Here is a 15,000-nt window from a genome sequence, read left to right as displayed (position 1 = left end):
ACGCTGCAGTTCACTGGATCCACACCCTTACTTGTGCACCATCGCGAAAAAACCCGCCACTTGTACGCATACTGGGTGCGGGTCGAAGCGGCCCTAGCACTCTGAATAGTGCGCACCACATTGTCAGGCAAGCCCTGTGCTAGCAACTGGTCCCGTTCAGGAGCCAGACTGCTAGCTTCCACCTGCCTGGGGAGGGGTGGAACACCTCCCCCTCCGCCTGGGACAGGAGATCGGCCCGCACCGGCAATGCCCACGGCGGGCCCTGCGCCAGGGAGACCAGGTCCGCAAACCACGTCTGCCTGGGCCAGAACGGGGCCACTAGAACGAGCCGGAGACGCTGTTCCCTCACCCTGTCCAACACCTGACGGATCAGGGGGATCGGTGGAAACGCATAGAGCCCCTCCCGTGGCCACGCGTTCGCCAACGCGTCGTGTCCCAACGGGGGGCTGTCCTCCTGGATTGAGAACCACAATGGGCAGTGCGTCGCGCGCCGCGATGCGAACAGATCGACGCGGGCATGACCGAACCTGGCCCAAATCTGTTCCACCACCTGAGGGTGGAGGCACCACTCCGTGTGACGGGGGTAGCCTCGAGACAGCAGGTCGGCGCCGTAATTCAGCCGTCCCGGCAGATAGACCGCCGACACTGACAGGAGACGGGGATACGCCCACAGGTGAATCTCCGCCGCTAACCGGTTCAAAGCCTTCGACCGCACACCGCCCTGTTTGTTCAGGTGGGCGATCGCCGCCATATTGTCCGAGCGAATCAGCACATGGCGTCCATGTATGACTCGCTGGAAATGAAGCAGAGCGAGGCGGATCGCCTCCAGCTCCAAGACGTTTATGTGGCGATGCTCCTGGGCTTCCCACCGGCCGTTCGCCGACAGAAACCCGCACACCGCACCCCAACCCCAGAGGGAGGCGTCGGTGCGAATCACTAGCCTGAGCGGGACCGGGCCCAATCGAGTGCCCCTCGATAGGTAACGGGGGTCTGCCCACATGGCCAAAGCCAGGCGGGCCTGACCTGTCATAGGCACCCTGCGATGACGGTCCCTGGCTGGATCCAAGCGCAACACAAGGAACCAGATCTGGAACGGACGCATGTGTAGCCTCCCCAGGGGGAGCACATGCAGCGCCGAGGCCATCAGGCCCAACATAACTGCGCACTGAAGCACTGACACCGAGGAGCATCGACTTAATGTCCTTGCTGTCCGCACCGTGCGCGCCTGTCGCTCCCGCGAAAGGCGGGCTCGCATAGCCCGGGAGTTCAACTCGAGCCCCAGGAAGATCGCCGTCTGTTCTGGGGCGAGGCAGCTCTTTTTCCAATTCACCATAAACCCTAAGGTTTGCAGGTGATCGGTCACCACCTTGGTATGTTTCATGGCCTCGATCCTCGAGCCGGCCACAATAAGAGCGTCGTCGAGGTAAAGGAAGATGCGAACCCCTCTCACGCGGAGGGGAGCCAAGGCCGTCTCCACGAAAGCCGTGAAGGTTCGCGGGCTCAATGACATGCCGAAAGGCAAGACACAGAACTCGTAAGCCTTCCCTAGGAAGGAGAACCTCAGGTATTTCCTGTGTCTCTTGACCACGTGGACATGGAAGAACGCATCCTTCAGGTCCACGGAAGTAAAGAAATCCCCCTGTCTCAACGCGTTGAAGATGTGGGGAAAAGAGAGCATTCGGAACGGGAGCTTCCTCAGCGTCTTGTTGAGGCGCCGGAGGTCCAAAATTGGACGCATGGAGCCGTCCTTTTTGGGCACGACGAAGTACCTGTGGTAGAACCCCGAGCGTACCTCTGCCTTGGGGACCGAGCGGATCGCCCCCTTGGCGAGGAGCGACAAGACCTCCTTGTGGAGTATGTTTATAAACTCCCCCTCCACGACCGTATCGTGGGTCCCGTCGAACCTGGGTGGGGCCCTGGCAAACTGCATGGCGTAACCCTTCCGAAGGGTGCGCCGCAGCCACGGGGACGGGGAACACAGACGCTCCCAGGCCTCGAGCCTGTCGGGCAACGATGGTCTGTTTAGTATATTGTTGGGCACCGGGGGACCCGGTGCTTTGGTTGGGGAAGAAAAAGGGGGGGGCGGGACAAACGAGGCTAAGCCCCCCTGCCGGTTTCTTACGCGGGCTCCGCCTACTGACGTGCCCTGTGAGCGTGTTGAACCGGCGAAACCCCCCAGCCGTGCGGCTTTCGCCGGCTGGGGGGGCGTAAGGAGGCAAGCCTCTCTTTTGACCGCGGGATGCGGGCTCGTCCGCTCGCGCGGTCCCCAGGAGAGCTCCCGACCAACGATGGGCCCATGGCACCATCGATGGTGGGCTTGTCCCGGGGGCCTCCTGACGGCGGATAAGCGATCCAAGGAGAGCTCCCGACCGGGCTCGGGCGCTGGGCACCGAGGACGGTGGGCTTGTCCCTAAAGCTACAAGCCGAAGGCTGGCCCTGAAGCCAAGCCCTGGCGAGCTGGGTTGGGTTTCCCCCTGCTGAGTCCCAGACCGAAGTTGAGCGCTGAGCTCCAACGACGGTGGGCTCATAGCCCCCCCCCCCTTCCCCAGGGAGGTGACTAAGTACGGGACTGGTTACCCGCTCCCCGCGCACCTCCTCGTTTTGGGGGGCGGGGGCCGCGTACCCTGGCCTGCCGTGGGACGAAATATGGGCCCACCGCGGCTGGGTGGGGCGCATCCACTGGGGGCGCCCTAGCCGGTGAGACTTGTACCCGCTGACGCGGTGCGGTCCGCGGCGGCGGAGGCCCCGGAGGACGACTCTGCGCGCGCGCTTGGACCTGGAACCGGCGGTCCTCCCCCTTCGCCCGCTTGGGCATGAAGGAGCGGACCGCTGCCGAGTCCCTCTTAGTTGTCTCCAACCGCTGGGCCAAGTCTTCCACGGAGGAGCCGAACAGGCCCCCCGGGGAGATCTGAGCCCCCAGCAGCCTCCTCTTATCCTGCTCAGGGAGCTGGGTAAGATTTAGCCACAGGTGGCGGTGGGTGAGAACAGAGAAGGCCATGACCTTCCCACTGTTCTGCGCCAGGCAGTCCACCATACGCATGGCGTAGTCCGTGGCCATCCTGAGCTCTGTAAACAGCTCGGGGGCAGGGTCACCTTGCATGTCCCGCAGGAGCACCGCCTGGTAGCCCTGCAGAATGGCCAGGTTGTTGGTCATGGCGGCGGACTGCCCCGCCGCCAAGTACGCCTTTTCAGCCAACTTGGCTGTAAGTTGGCACGCTTTAGAGGGCAAAGCAGGCCTCGCGGAGTTAGGGGCCAGGTGTCTGGCCACCATGTCCTCGATAGGAGGCATCGCGGTTAACGCGAGTTTATCCGCCCCCTCTAAGGCCGACCACGGAGCCATGCCCGCGCAGAGCGGCTTGGCCTCCTGAGGCCTTTCCCATCCTGACTGCACCGCGCGAACCACGTCTATACAGACCGGCAGCCGGGGCTTCGGGCGAGGTGCCTGTGGTGCCTGGAGCGGCTGGTAGTAGCAACCCCGCAGCACTGATTCGAGGGGCGGAGGTGTTTCGGCCCGAGCGATGCCAAGCTTAGCTGCAGCCCTGGACATTACCCCCAGAAACTGCTTCTGATAGGGCTCGTTGAGGCTAGCCTCCGAACGGGTCCCTAACAGAGAGGTGGTCGCGGTCGCGCGGTCCCAATCCTCCCCGCCAGACAACTCCTCTTGGGGGGCGTTCTGGGGGGGAATGATGGGGTCATAGGGGAAAAACCCCCCCTGTTCTAACACAGGGTCGATGGGCTCGTCCCCCCAGTTCAAACTCTGCCGTTCGGGTAGGACCGGGGAGCCCTGCTCTTCAGGTAACTCCTCTTCCTCCGAGCGGTCAGACCCACCGCACGCGCCTCCCTCGGGAGGTGCGTGGCTAAGCCGCGGGCCCACCTGGACAAAGAGCATAGCTCTCTCCCGTAAAACGGCCAAGGTAAAGCCCTCGCATGCCCGGCAGAAGTCTGGCTTCAACAGGGCGTCGCTAGCATGGTTGTGCCCGAGGCAAAACACACACTGGCTGTGGCGGTCCTGGATCGCCAAAGTAGCCTCACAGCTAACACAGCTCTTGGCTGTCCCCCTCTGTCTCATGTCAGCCGCCCGGTTCATTGTGCGAGAGAGCGGAGCTAACCCGCCAACAAGATCCGCCGACTGTACAAGAATTAGCGGGAGTTTAACGTGTAAGCTGACTGTTTACAGTCGCTTGCAACGGTAAAGATGCTGGAGTGCTAAGCTAGCTGCTAGCTGCACGAGACGACTAGCTAGCTATCTATTTAACGTTACTCCAGCCGGAGAAACGTGCGCGCGCTAAAGCTAGTAGCTGGCGCCTACAGTACCTAGCAACAGCAGCACAAGCACGGATGCAAGCTAGCTAACTGTGACAACTGTGCTAAATAGCCTGTTGTTCTAGTCTGCTTAACGGTACAAGCTATTCTGCACGTGTGCAACCTAGCTAAAAGTTATGAGTGCAGACCTGAGTCTTGCGCTCGAGCCAAACAAACGTTAACCCAGCCGGGGAAACGTCAATACATGCACTGTACGGCGACAGTGATACAGCACTGCGCAGCGGCAGTATTATAACACAACAGTTAGCAAGAAGATACTCTTAGCTTGGATGACTTGATCCGATGCCGCTGGTGAAGAGAACAGGAACGGGTCCCCGAATCCTGATTTATCTCGTCCACGCGAACCTGTCGAAGGCGGGCAAATTAACCGGAGCGAGTCTATTTGTCCAAACTCTGAAGAGCGCTGACTTTCGAGCTAACCGGGGAGCTTAAGAAAACGACGTCCTCCTGCTGGCTGGAAGAAGCGAAGAGTGGCGGCCCCTGGGGTGACTGGCCGTGACGTAGTCACGGGGGCGAGGTGGGAGGCCCAGTCAGCCCAGGGGGGCACCACGTCACCTAAAGGGGCGTGGTCAGGTTTTAATGTAAAAGTAATTTTTGGAGCAAAAATGACAGTCTTCCATAATGCTGCGTACGCAGCGAAGTAGGCACTAGTGAGAGCTTGAGTTCGAAACGAAGTAAAACTGCACTAGCCAGTAGGGGTGTCAAAAATAATCGATTATAAGATGGATTGCGATGTGGATGTGCACGATTCTGCATCGATTCACAAATGTCAAAAATCGATTATTAACTCATTGAGTGCCAGCCACTTTTGGAGAACGGATGCTCCCAGTGCCAGAGTTTTCAGAGCGTTTTCAGTGATTTCTCGAGGCCCACAGAATATTGTGTGATATTACTATGTAAACACCGAACACGCACAAGAACGAGCTGGCTCTATTGTATCATCAGCAAAAAAAAAGTTTATTGATACCATTTTCCGTTCTTTAGTTATGAGCCGGAGAAGATAGGTTGTTTTCAGCGTTTTCAGGCTTTTCAAATTATTAGCTGAGATAATCCGCCTTTTGTGAAATGCAGCATTTCAAGCACATTCACTGAGTCTGAAGATAATATTTTCTGATGTAGTGACGTAGTTGTTGTGTGATGCCCTGCGTGCACCACCCCCCTCCCCCCCTCCCCCCGTAAACTCCTCCCCACACTGCACACAGCCTCACGCAACCATTATATTTTCGGAGTGCTGCGTTTGTGTGCTGCTGTCGGCTCTCAGCGCCACAGCAGGGAAGAGCCAACCCGGATTGCTGAATGGTTTGGCGTCAGGGGCTGCTTTCCTGGCTGCTAATCGGGTGGAGAAACTATACAGACAGACAGACAGACAGACAGGGACAGAGGGGCTCAGTTGTGAGCGCGGATTGACTCCTGTTCGGAGCCAATGTCAGCTCCCGCGACAGAGCAAATGGCTCTGGGAGCATGCATCGGTTTGTCTTTGATCCACGGCTTTTAGGCTGTTTCTCGGACCTGTCTCTAATCTGGACTGCACCGAGCAAGCACTGTCGCCACCTAATGAGTCCGTAAAATAGGTTATACACCTCCAATAGCTACTATAGTTGTACAGGAGCTGCGGAAGGCTTTGATCGACGTCCCACCGTCAAAAAACGCATTGGACGTCGAAGGACGTCCGTGGCATTCTACGTCACTATTTAATTGGACGTCGAAGGACGTCCATGGCATTCAATGAGTTAAAAATAAAAATAAAAATAAAAATAAAAATAAAAATAAAAATAAAAATAAAAATAAATAATAATAATAATAATAATAATAATCAAATAAAATATAATGGAAGTACATGCAGTTGTTTATTTTAATTATGGATAATTATATATATATATATATATATAATATATATATTATTGCATAATACAATGCAATTCCAAATGCACTTTTATTTTAAAAGTAGCCACACAGTGAGAAAAAAGAAAGTGAGAAAAAATAAATCATGTATTGGGGATTTTTTTTTTAAGATGCATCAAGATGCATCGATAATCGTAATCGAATCGAATCGTAGCCCTCTGAATCGTAATCGAATCGAATCGTAGCTCTCTGAATCGTAATCGAATCGAATCGTGAGGCCAGTGAAGATTCACAGCCCTACTAGCCAGGTGCAGCAAGAAGTGGGTGAAGAAGAGGGGCTTCTCTGGCTACATGATTTCAGCTAAAAACAAGGTGTAAATTATGTCCTTTTATGTTTTAATGATTTAAGCTTGGAAGCGTGGATTCTTTTATTAAAAACACATCGCTCCATACGGTCAGTCTTTAGGCGCTGCGTTCATGCTTACTGTCGTGCGTTGTGAGGCAGGAAACACCCTGCCCACACACACTCTTGCATGCACAGTGCTACACAGAGTATTGGACTGAATCTGACCATAGCCCTGGGCCCCCTATCTGTCACTGTCTGTTTACACATACAGTAAGGCCACATACGCGTATACACATTTACACATGCAAATTGCACACACGCGCCGCGGGCTATCATGGGCATGCATTGTGCAGACACGCACGCACACACACACACACACACACACACACACCCACACACACACTAGGGCTGCACGATTAATCAAAATAAAATCGCGATTTCGATTGATACAAAGCGCCGATCTCATTTCAAAATGATTCTGCCGCATTTTCATTTGGGATATCAGCTGCAATAAATCATGATGCCAATAATTAATTAAAATGTTTTTGTATTGTTTTTCACATCAGGTATATTTTATAATATAAAGACTATCTACTTTTGTGTTCCCTTTCTCTCTTTTTATTGTTACAGTACTCTTATTTTCTTAAAGCACTTTGTAACACTTGGTTAAGGTGCTGTATACATAAAGTCTTATTTAATTGAATTACTTACGGTACATGCATTGGCTGTTGCCAAGATCAAACCTGACTGTGACTCTTTTGTTATGGAATTGTCACTTTAAATCTGAAATCAACACACTCGGTATAGAACATTCCTGTAGCAAGTGAATTTGCATGGGAAATCAGTGAAATTATCATTGGAGGGTTTTTCACTTTTTTCACGAAAAATAAGAATTTAAGACTCGATACGAACTGCAATGATGCAAAAACAATTGTGGTCTAACTCAAAGATGTGAAAGTGGCTGTTGGATGTTCAAGCTGTCATTTGATGCATTATGTAAATCAAAATGTTGACTCATAGCCCTCTTCTCCGCCGGATCTCTAACTGATGTGTGTGTGTGTGTGTGTGTGTGTGTCTTTCAGGATGGTACAGAGGATGCTCCACAAGGAAGCCAAACATCAAGGTAAGAGAGTGTGACAGCGTCTCACAGCCTCTGCTCTTTCACACTCTTTACTGTGTCTCTGTTTATCCTGAGCTTTCACTCTCTCACATCTACAATCTCTTATACTCTATCTTCACTCTATAGAGTGTTTACAGTGACTACGTTTACATGCACACAATATTCCGCTTTTTGCCCATATTCGGGAAATGACAATATTCCGACTAAATGAATAATCCACTAATATTCCCGTTTACCTGCAGCCGTAGCTCGCCCTCCCCGGCACGTGAGGGAGGGGGGGAGAGAGAGAGATGCAGGTAGGCGGAGCCGCGGAGTTTTTCTGTTGAGAATAAACAGAGCAGCACTATTCTTACAAGCCACACTTGGTCCATTTCAGGAGCTTGCTGCTGAAAAGTTTGGTGTTGCGCATCCAAGTCTTTCATAATAAGTAGGCTAGTAGCCTACATTATTACCTCGCAGGCTCGCAAGCATTGTGGACTTCCGTGGGCACTGGGCTCTATTAGGCTACTCTCTCTCTCTCTTTAAATCGATGTTTCTCATCTCCTCCCGATCAGAAATGTGGGCTTTTCTTTTTGCATGCCAGTGATGATGGATTATTATGATTACCGTAAATTCCGGACTATAAGGCGCACCGGTATATAAGCCGCAGCAGCAAAATTGACTGTTTTTTACATATATAAGCCGCACCGGACTATAAGCCGCGGGTGTTTTGATGTTTAATTACCATATGTAAGGGTTCGTGCACAGAGAGGAATGTCGGGAAAGAGATGGCTGTTTGGGGAAGCTCCCATTTATTAACATTTCAACAAAAGGTGCTGTCAACAATGAAACCAGGTACCGTAATCCTTGTCTTCATCTTTTAGGTGAAGGTGCAGCGTCAAAAACAGTCAGAGTCAAAGTCAAGTCACTAATCCTCGTCTTCCTCTTCTTCCTCCGTACTGAAACCAGCAAAGTCCTCAACTTCAGTGTCGGAAACGAACAGGTTCAGGGTGGCTTCGTCAACCACTCTCCTCTCTCCTTCGTTGTCACTCTCAAAACCAAGGAACTCCTCTTCGTCACTGTCGGTGTCGGAATCGAACAGCCTCTGAAGGCGCCCAGCTGTGCCGGCGTCATCATCACGCAGCAGTCCAGCCTTTCGGAACCCGAATGGAGTTTGTGGTCTTGATGGCTGCTTTCACGGAATCTGTTATATGAGCCCTCATGCTGTCGAGAACGAGCAAAGCTTTTTTTTGGTGAAAGAATCCTCCAGGGCGCTTGACGTAGCACTCAGCCAGCCACTCCTTCATGACACTTTCCATCATCCACCCTTTCTTGTTGACTCTGAGGCATATCCCACTGGGAATTTTCTCTTTCGGCATCGTAATCCGCTTAAAAATCACCATTGGCGGCAGCTTTACTCCAGATGCAGAGCAGGCCAGAACACAAGTGAAATTCGTTCTCTCGTGCCCAGTGGTTCTCAATGTGATCGACGATTCACCTTTCTTGTTAACAGTCCGAGTGAGTGGCAGGTCGAACGTCAAAGGCACTTCATCCATATTTATGATCTGCTCCGGTTCGATGGAATATTCCTTGATCTTCCTTTGTGTGAATTCGCCGAAGTTTGTGATTTTCTCCTGGTAGTCGGGGGAGGGAGTTGTTGGCCGAGTGGCCGTTTGCTTACCGTAATTACCATATGTAAGGGGTCACGCACAGAGGGGATTGTCGGGAAAGAGATGGCTGTTTGAGGAAGCTCCCATTTACCGTATTACCGTAACATTTCAACAAAACAACATAACACAACACCACCTTTGTTTATTTTTACAGTGCACACAGTGTCCGCGGTGTGGTGAAAAGAGGGCAAGAGAGGAAATTAAAACAGAAGTGGATTTATAGTTAGAAAGAGTGCTAAAAAAGAGAGATTTTATTTGTATTTTTTTTTTTTTTTTCTGAAAAAATCCATAGATAAGCCGCACCGTTATATAAGCCGCAGGGCCAAAAAACGGGGAAAAAGCCGCGGCTTATAGTCCGGAATTTACGGTATATCACCTGTTCTAGAGCTTTCTAGCACACATCAGTTGACCACAAACAGGCAACATGCGTCGCAACTGCGGTAAAAACCCTGATTGAGACGCATATTCCGAATGCGCTGTATACATGATCAAAGAATCCTCCGAAAACCCGAATAATACTGGAATAACCCAGATGTCTTAATCGGAAAATGCTAAATTCGGAAAAAGGGCAAATTCGGAAAATGCAACTGGAATATTGTCATTTTCCGAATAATAGTGGAATATTGTGTGCATGTAAACATAGTCATTGACTCAGGCACTATGAGAATGCCACTTTCTTGCTGTCTGTCACCCCATTTACACCTGCTTTTTAAATGTGACCTGTATCCGGATGAGTTATCTGGATGTTATCTGGATAAGGAAAAATGCAGGTTAATGCAAGGTGTAAACGCATCATGATCAGGATGTGATCAGAACTTCCTGACCACATCTGGACTTGGGTTTCTCGGTTGACTTACACCACTGACACTGTAGCATTGTCCCGGGTCAGAATCTCTATATTATGTGATTCTGACCCGGAATGTGCAGGTAGGTGTCTTCAGCGCGTCCTCGGTCTGTTGGCCTGCAGTAACCACATGTCTGAGTCGATCAAGTGTAGCGTGGGATCTTCATCTGTGCTATTATAGCCTGGAGCTGTTGACATCCTTCAACATCTCATGGTAGCGTCGATAACAATAGTGTCTGATTCATGGCCAATACTGTTCTCTGTAGCCAAAGCTAACATGCTCTGTTGGACGGAGCCATGCGCTTCAGCTCGGCTTTTCAGCTTTCCCTGGAAGCATAGCTGCTAGCGGTTGGCATCTTGTTTGGACGCTCTGTAGGTCAGTGGTTCTCAAACTTTTTCACCTCAAAACCCCCAAAACTGGCACAAATTAGACCACGGACCCCCATCTGATAAGATTTAGTCCAGAGTCCCCCATCTGATAAGAATTTTGCTTTTAGATGTTTTATTACAGAAAGCGTATGAAACCCATGACCAAAAATAGTCTTATTCTGTTACTTATTATAGGTGGAATTATAGTGAAAATAACCCCCCCGTATCTGTAGGGGACCCCCCGGAACCCCTCAAGGACCCCTGGGGCTCCCTGGACCCCACTTTGAGAACCCCTGCTGTAGATCACAGTCAAAATGACAGCTATGTGACACAGTGTTTGCTGCAAAAGAAAACAGTGTTGTTTATTGCCAACATGCTCTGTAGCGCAGGGTGATGATATCTCACTGATGTCAGAAGAAAAACACATCTTTCAACAATGAAGAACATAAATACGTATTTCCTCATTGACGCCCAGGTATTTCTTAAAGTTACTCAATATACAAATGGCTGGGGTGGCTCACCTGGTAGAATGCGTACCATTAAAGCGCACCCCTCTACGCAGCTGACCCGGGTTCGAATCCAACCTGCGGTCAGTTGCTGCATGTCCTCCCCTCTCTCTCTCTTCCTGCTTTCCTGTCGCTGTCTAGCACGTACTATCCTATCAAATAAAGGCAAAATGGCCACACACACACACACACACACACACACACACACACACACAAAGTGTATAATATAGTACCGGTATATATACAAATGAAACATCATGGTTTTTACCTGAAAACTTCTAGAGAAACTTGTTTGTTGTCAGCGTGTTTGGTAAAGCGCACAGCATCGCATCAGAACGTGCCTCCGAAGCCATGACGACATCTTGTATCCAGTGACTTTAACTGAGGAAAACAGCCTTTTCTTTTAAGTGTGTAAAACTCAGTATTCACAGCACCTGCCAAAATTCATGTGCGTGTAGGCTACAGTAAACTGTCTTCACAGTGCTGTCAGCGTGTACGTTTATCCCCGGGAAATGAACTCCTCCTAACCCTGGCAGGTTCATACATTTTCATGTGGCTATCTTGTAGATTATGATCATGCATGTATACAGTACACATCATACATAATGCACTATTTCCTGTGTTTATGCACAGCGCTTGAGGGGAGCCATTGTCCCATATCTTGTATCTGTCGCTTGTTTGCCTCAAAGCTATGTTTCAAGTTGAGGTTGAACTGCGCCTTTTAATCATAATAATTGCTTCTAAAAAACGTGGGCTGCTACTTTTTTTTTCTTGTTTTTGTATTTTTTTCATGTTTTTTTGTGTACATACAGGCACCTGCCTACAGGCACCTGCCTACATCAGCAATCTACTCCATCACTACAGTACATCACCAGTAGAGATGCGCGGATCAGCTTTTATGCCATCCTAATCCGCGTGTATGCATGAACCGTCCGCCCGCCATAAATCCGCGCAAATTATATCATACTATTTATAGATCCACGCCCGCCATGCACCCGACATTTCACAACGCAATAAAAGTAGCAAACTTACGGTTTCTGCTGCCGTTGGTGCGATCGCTGCAGTCCAAGACTCCAAATAAACTTCCATGCTGTATTATGTCCAGTCCACCACTTGCCCTCATGTAGTTTACTCGGCTAACGCTATAGCTTTAAGTTTAGTTTACTGGATTGTCTCATTGTATCTTTTCAAACACGTCTTCAGCGGAGACTCCTCTTTGAGGGTGACATCATTGACCATATATGGACCAAAAGTGGAGCCTAGCGACCTAGCACATGGCTATTGTTTTGTTTACGTGTACCACTGCCGTGGCTCCTTTGGGGATCCTACAATTAATAGGCGACTAAGAATGTGCCTGACGAAAAAGGTAGCTTAAAATACGTTCATAGACTAGAAAACGTAATTAATATTATTTTCCTCATTACCGATACATCGTTTCAACCGCCAACCATCGTTTCAACCCATCCGCTATTAATCACAATGTTTATTTTTATGATCCGGCCCGACCGCGGGGCGGGATATCCGCGGTCACTGAGGTCTTCGGACCACGACTTACTAGCTGTTCCTCGCTCTAGGCTCAAAACGAAAGGCGACAGAGCATTTCAATTTGTGGCTCCCAATCGATGGAACGCCCCTCCTATGATCTGCTGCCTCTATTGACATTTTCAAAAAGCAGTTAAAGACTCATCTGCACAGTCTGGCCTTTTGTCTAGCCTCTTGTGTGTATCTCTGTGTGTTTGTTTGTGTCTTGCTTGTGTTTCTTACTACTTGTTTTAACTGTATTTGATGATGTGAAGCACTTTGTGTCTCTGCTCTGTGATCTGTGAAAGGTGCCATATAAATAAACGTTACTTACTACTTACTTACTAATGGTAGATTCCTGCTGTGGTGGCATGCTACAGCTAAATGTATACAGAGGAAGACTGCAGTGTCGATTTTGTGAACTTGCTTTATAACCAGGACAAACTGATTAGCTAAACGGATGTAAATTCCATGCTACAGAACTCCAGTAATAAGGTTACACAAAGTTTAAATTATAATGCATCCTGGTTAGTGGGGGGAGGGGATATAATCACATTACATAAAACATGTATATGAGAGCTGGCTGAATTATTGATTGTGTTTTAAGCACATTTTAAAGTGCCCATGAAACTGCATCTTTACTTTCTGTATTTGATGCATTTCCTGTTGAAACAGGATGTTGGGGCCGGGCATACTGCAGTGTGAGGTCAATCAAAAGTTTGAACCAATGGGATATGAGTCAGGAAAAGCAATAGAGTACCAGACGAGCCAGACGAGGAGACGTTCACCACCATTCATATTCCTTCAGACGCTGGTGCCCAGAGAAAGGCAGGAAGTGAGGTTCACTTTGGCTCTCTATTCACCTTATGTAGCCACGCCCATTTGACCCGGTTGTGTGGTTGTGTCACGACTTCCGGCAAAAAAAAGGCCAGCTGCTCCAATATCATCTAACTCTGAATTAACTAATAATTTAGCCAATTGTATGTAACATAACAAATAAAAGCAAACGGCAATGTCTAAGAATGCAACGCCATGTAACTGGCTCGTTAATTCTCGCATTCCAGGGAATTACGTTAACGTCTGCGGGTCTTATAGACGTAAGTGGCTCGCGCTGCGCTCGGAGGAGAGAAAACCATCTGAAGCTTTCTTTGTTGGAGTCCAGGTATATTTTACAAGAAAATGCTCGTCATTGTCGACGATAACGTTATCGGACCTGGCTAACAGTGGATACTCCGCTTGCTTTCTGTGTACCGAGCTCAAAGTAGTAGGCTACGTTCTTTGTTTTACCCCCTGCACTGTCCGCTACAAAAACAACTCTCTTCTTCCGACGTTCTTTTGTATTTCGCGCCGTGACCGCCGGAAGTGTTAACACGACCCGGAAGAATTTGGCACCACCCCCGCGTCTGAACATAAGGTGAATACTAACTAAAGTTGCAGGATAGAAGCAAAGATGGCTGAACTTGTACGTGCAGCTGAGTCCTTGGTGTTGAACAGCTCCAGCCGTGCTCTCAACATCCCTGACGTTTGATTTGCATGGCGGAACGAGAGCTTGTTATCGGCTGCATCTCATTGGCCTTGCTCTAACCTACAGGAAATGAATGGCAGTGTGCCGCCCACAGCCAAGCTGCTCTGCCAGTTCACTATGAGTCAACGTTTTCTCCCCAGGTGCAGCCTTAAGCTCTGAACAAGATTCCACTTGGAGTTCTCCTCCCTACTTAACGTAACAACCGTCTGATATTGAAATATAAGTAAGGGTGAAGAAGGGATGCATGGGAGACCTTGTCCTCGTCTTTCAACGTCCTCGTCATGAGACACCTCTCCCGACGCGTTCTGTTTTGAAGCGTAACCCTAACCTGAAAGTGGACATGATATTGGTCTCAGAGGGTCTGTGTGACGTATTCTGACTGCAAACCAACATTGAAACAGGGTAGAGAGGCGGGACATAGCGTGCGTGTGAGGAGTTAGATTTGACCGTTGGAAGGTGGGCGTGTCTGAGATTAGGGAGTTGACGTTGACCAATCCTGGCGCTTGAATGCTGTGAATCCCACTCGATGGATCCCACCAGATTTGGGGGCAGATTGGCAGAACAAGTCCGCACCGCTCCTCAGTGTCCGCACCGCAAAATAATGTATTTTACCTGGACAAATCTGAAACCTATACCGGTCACGTTTCAATAACAGTCCGTGTACAAACACAATATAATGTCAATACAGCGCTGTGGAGTGCGTATAGTCACTGGCTGGCTCACTGCGTGAGCCTCGGGGCAGAGGATGAGGCTGCCTCCGGGCAGACTGCACTGTCCCAGCTGAGGCAGAGTGTTGGCTGTTGGCTTGAAGTGTCCGACAGGCCGGGGTAAGAGCTGCACGTAACAATATTTCTAGAATGCGAGTTTAACGAGCCAGTTACGTGTCCTTTGCATTCTACATTAAATGAAGACATTACTGTTTGCTTTAGTTGTATGTTACATACTTATTGGCCAA

At 49.7% G+C, this 15,000-nt stretch overlaps 1 protein-coding gene across 1 annotated transcript in view; it reads left to right on the top strand.

Annotated features, from left to right (window-relative positions):
- The window catches only part of LOC310799406 (dedicator of cytokinesis protein 3-like), a gene marked incomplete at both ends in the record, with an annotated part of 383,185 nt that overhangs the window by 140,324 nt on the left and 227,861 nt on the right, over positions 1–15,000 (top strand). The window contains one exon of the mRNA XM_083661993.1: positions 7,594–7,634. Within this exon, the coding sequence (XP_083518119.1) occupies positions 7,594–7,634 (41 nt within the window). The remainder of the gene's footprint in view (positions 1–7,593; positions 7,635–15,000) is intronic.

Source organism: Poromitra crassiceps, assembly GCF_964638095.1.
Source record: "Poromitra crassiceps genome assembly, chromosome: 27".
Lineage (NCBI taxonomy): Eukaryota > Metazoa > Chordata > Actinopteri > Beryciformes > Melamphaidae > Poromitra > Poromitra crassiceps.
This window is presented reverse-complemented; position numbering and strand designations above follow the sequence as displayed.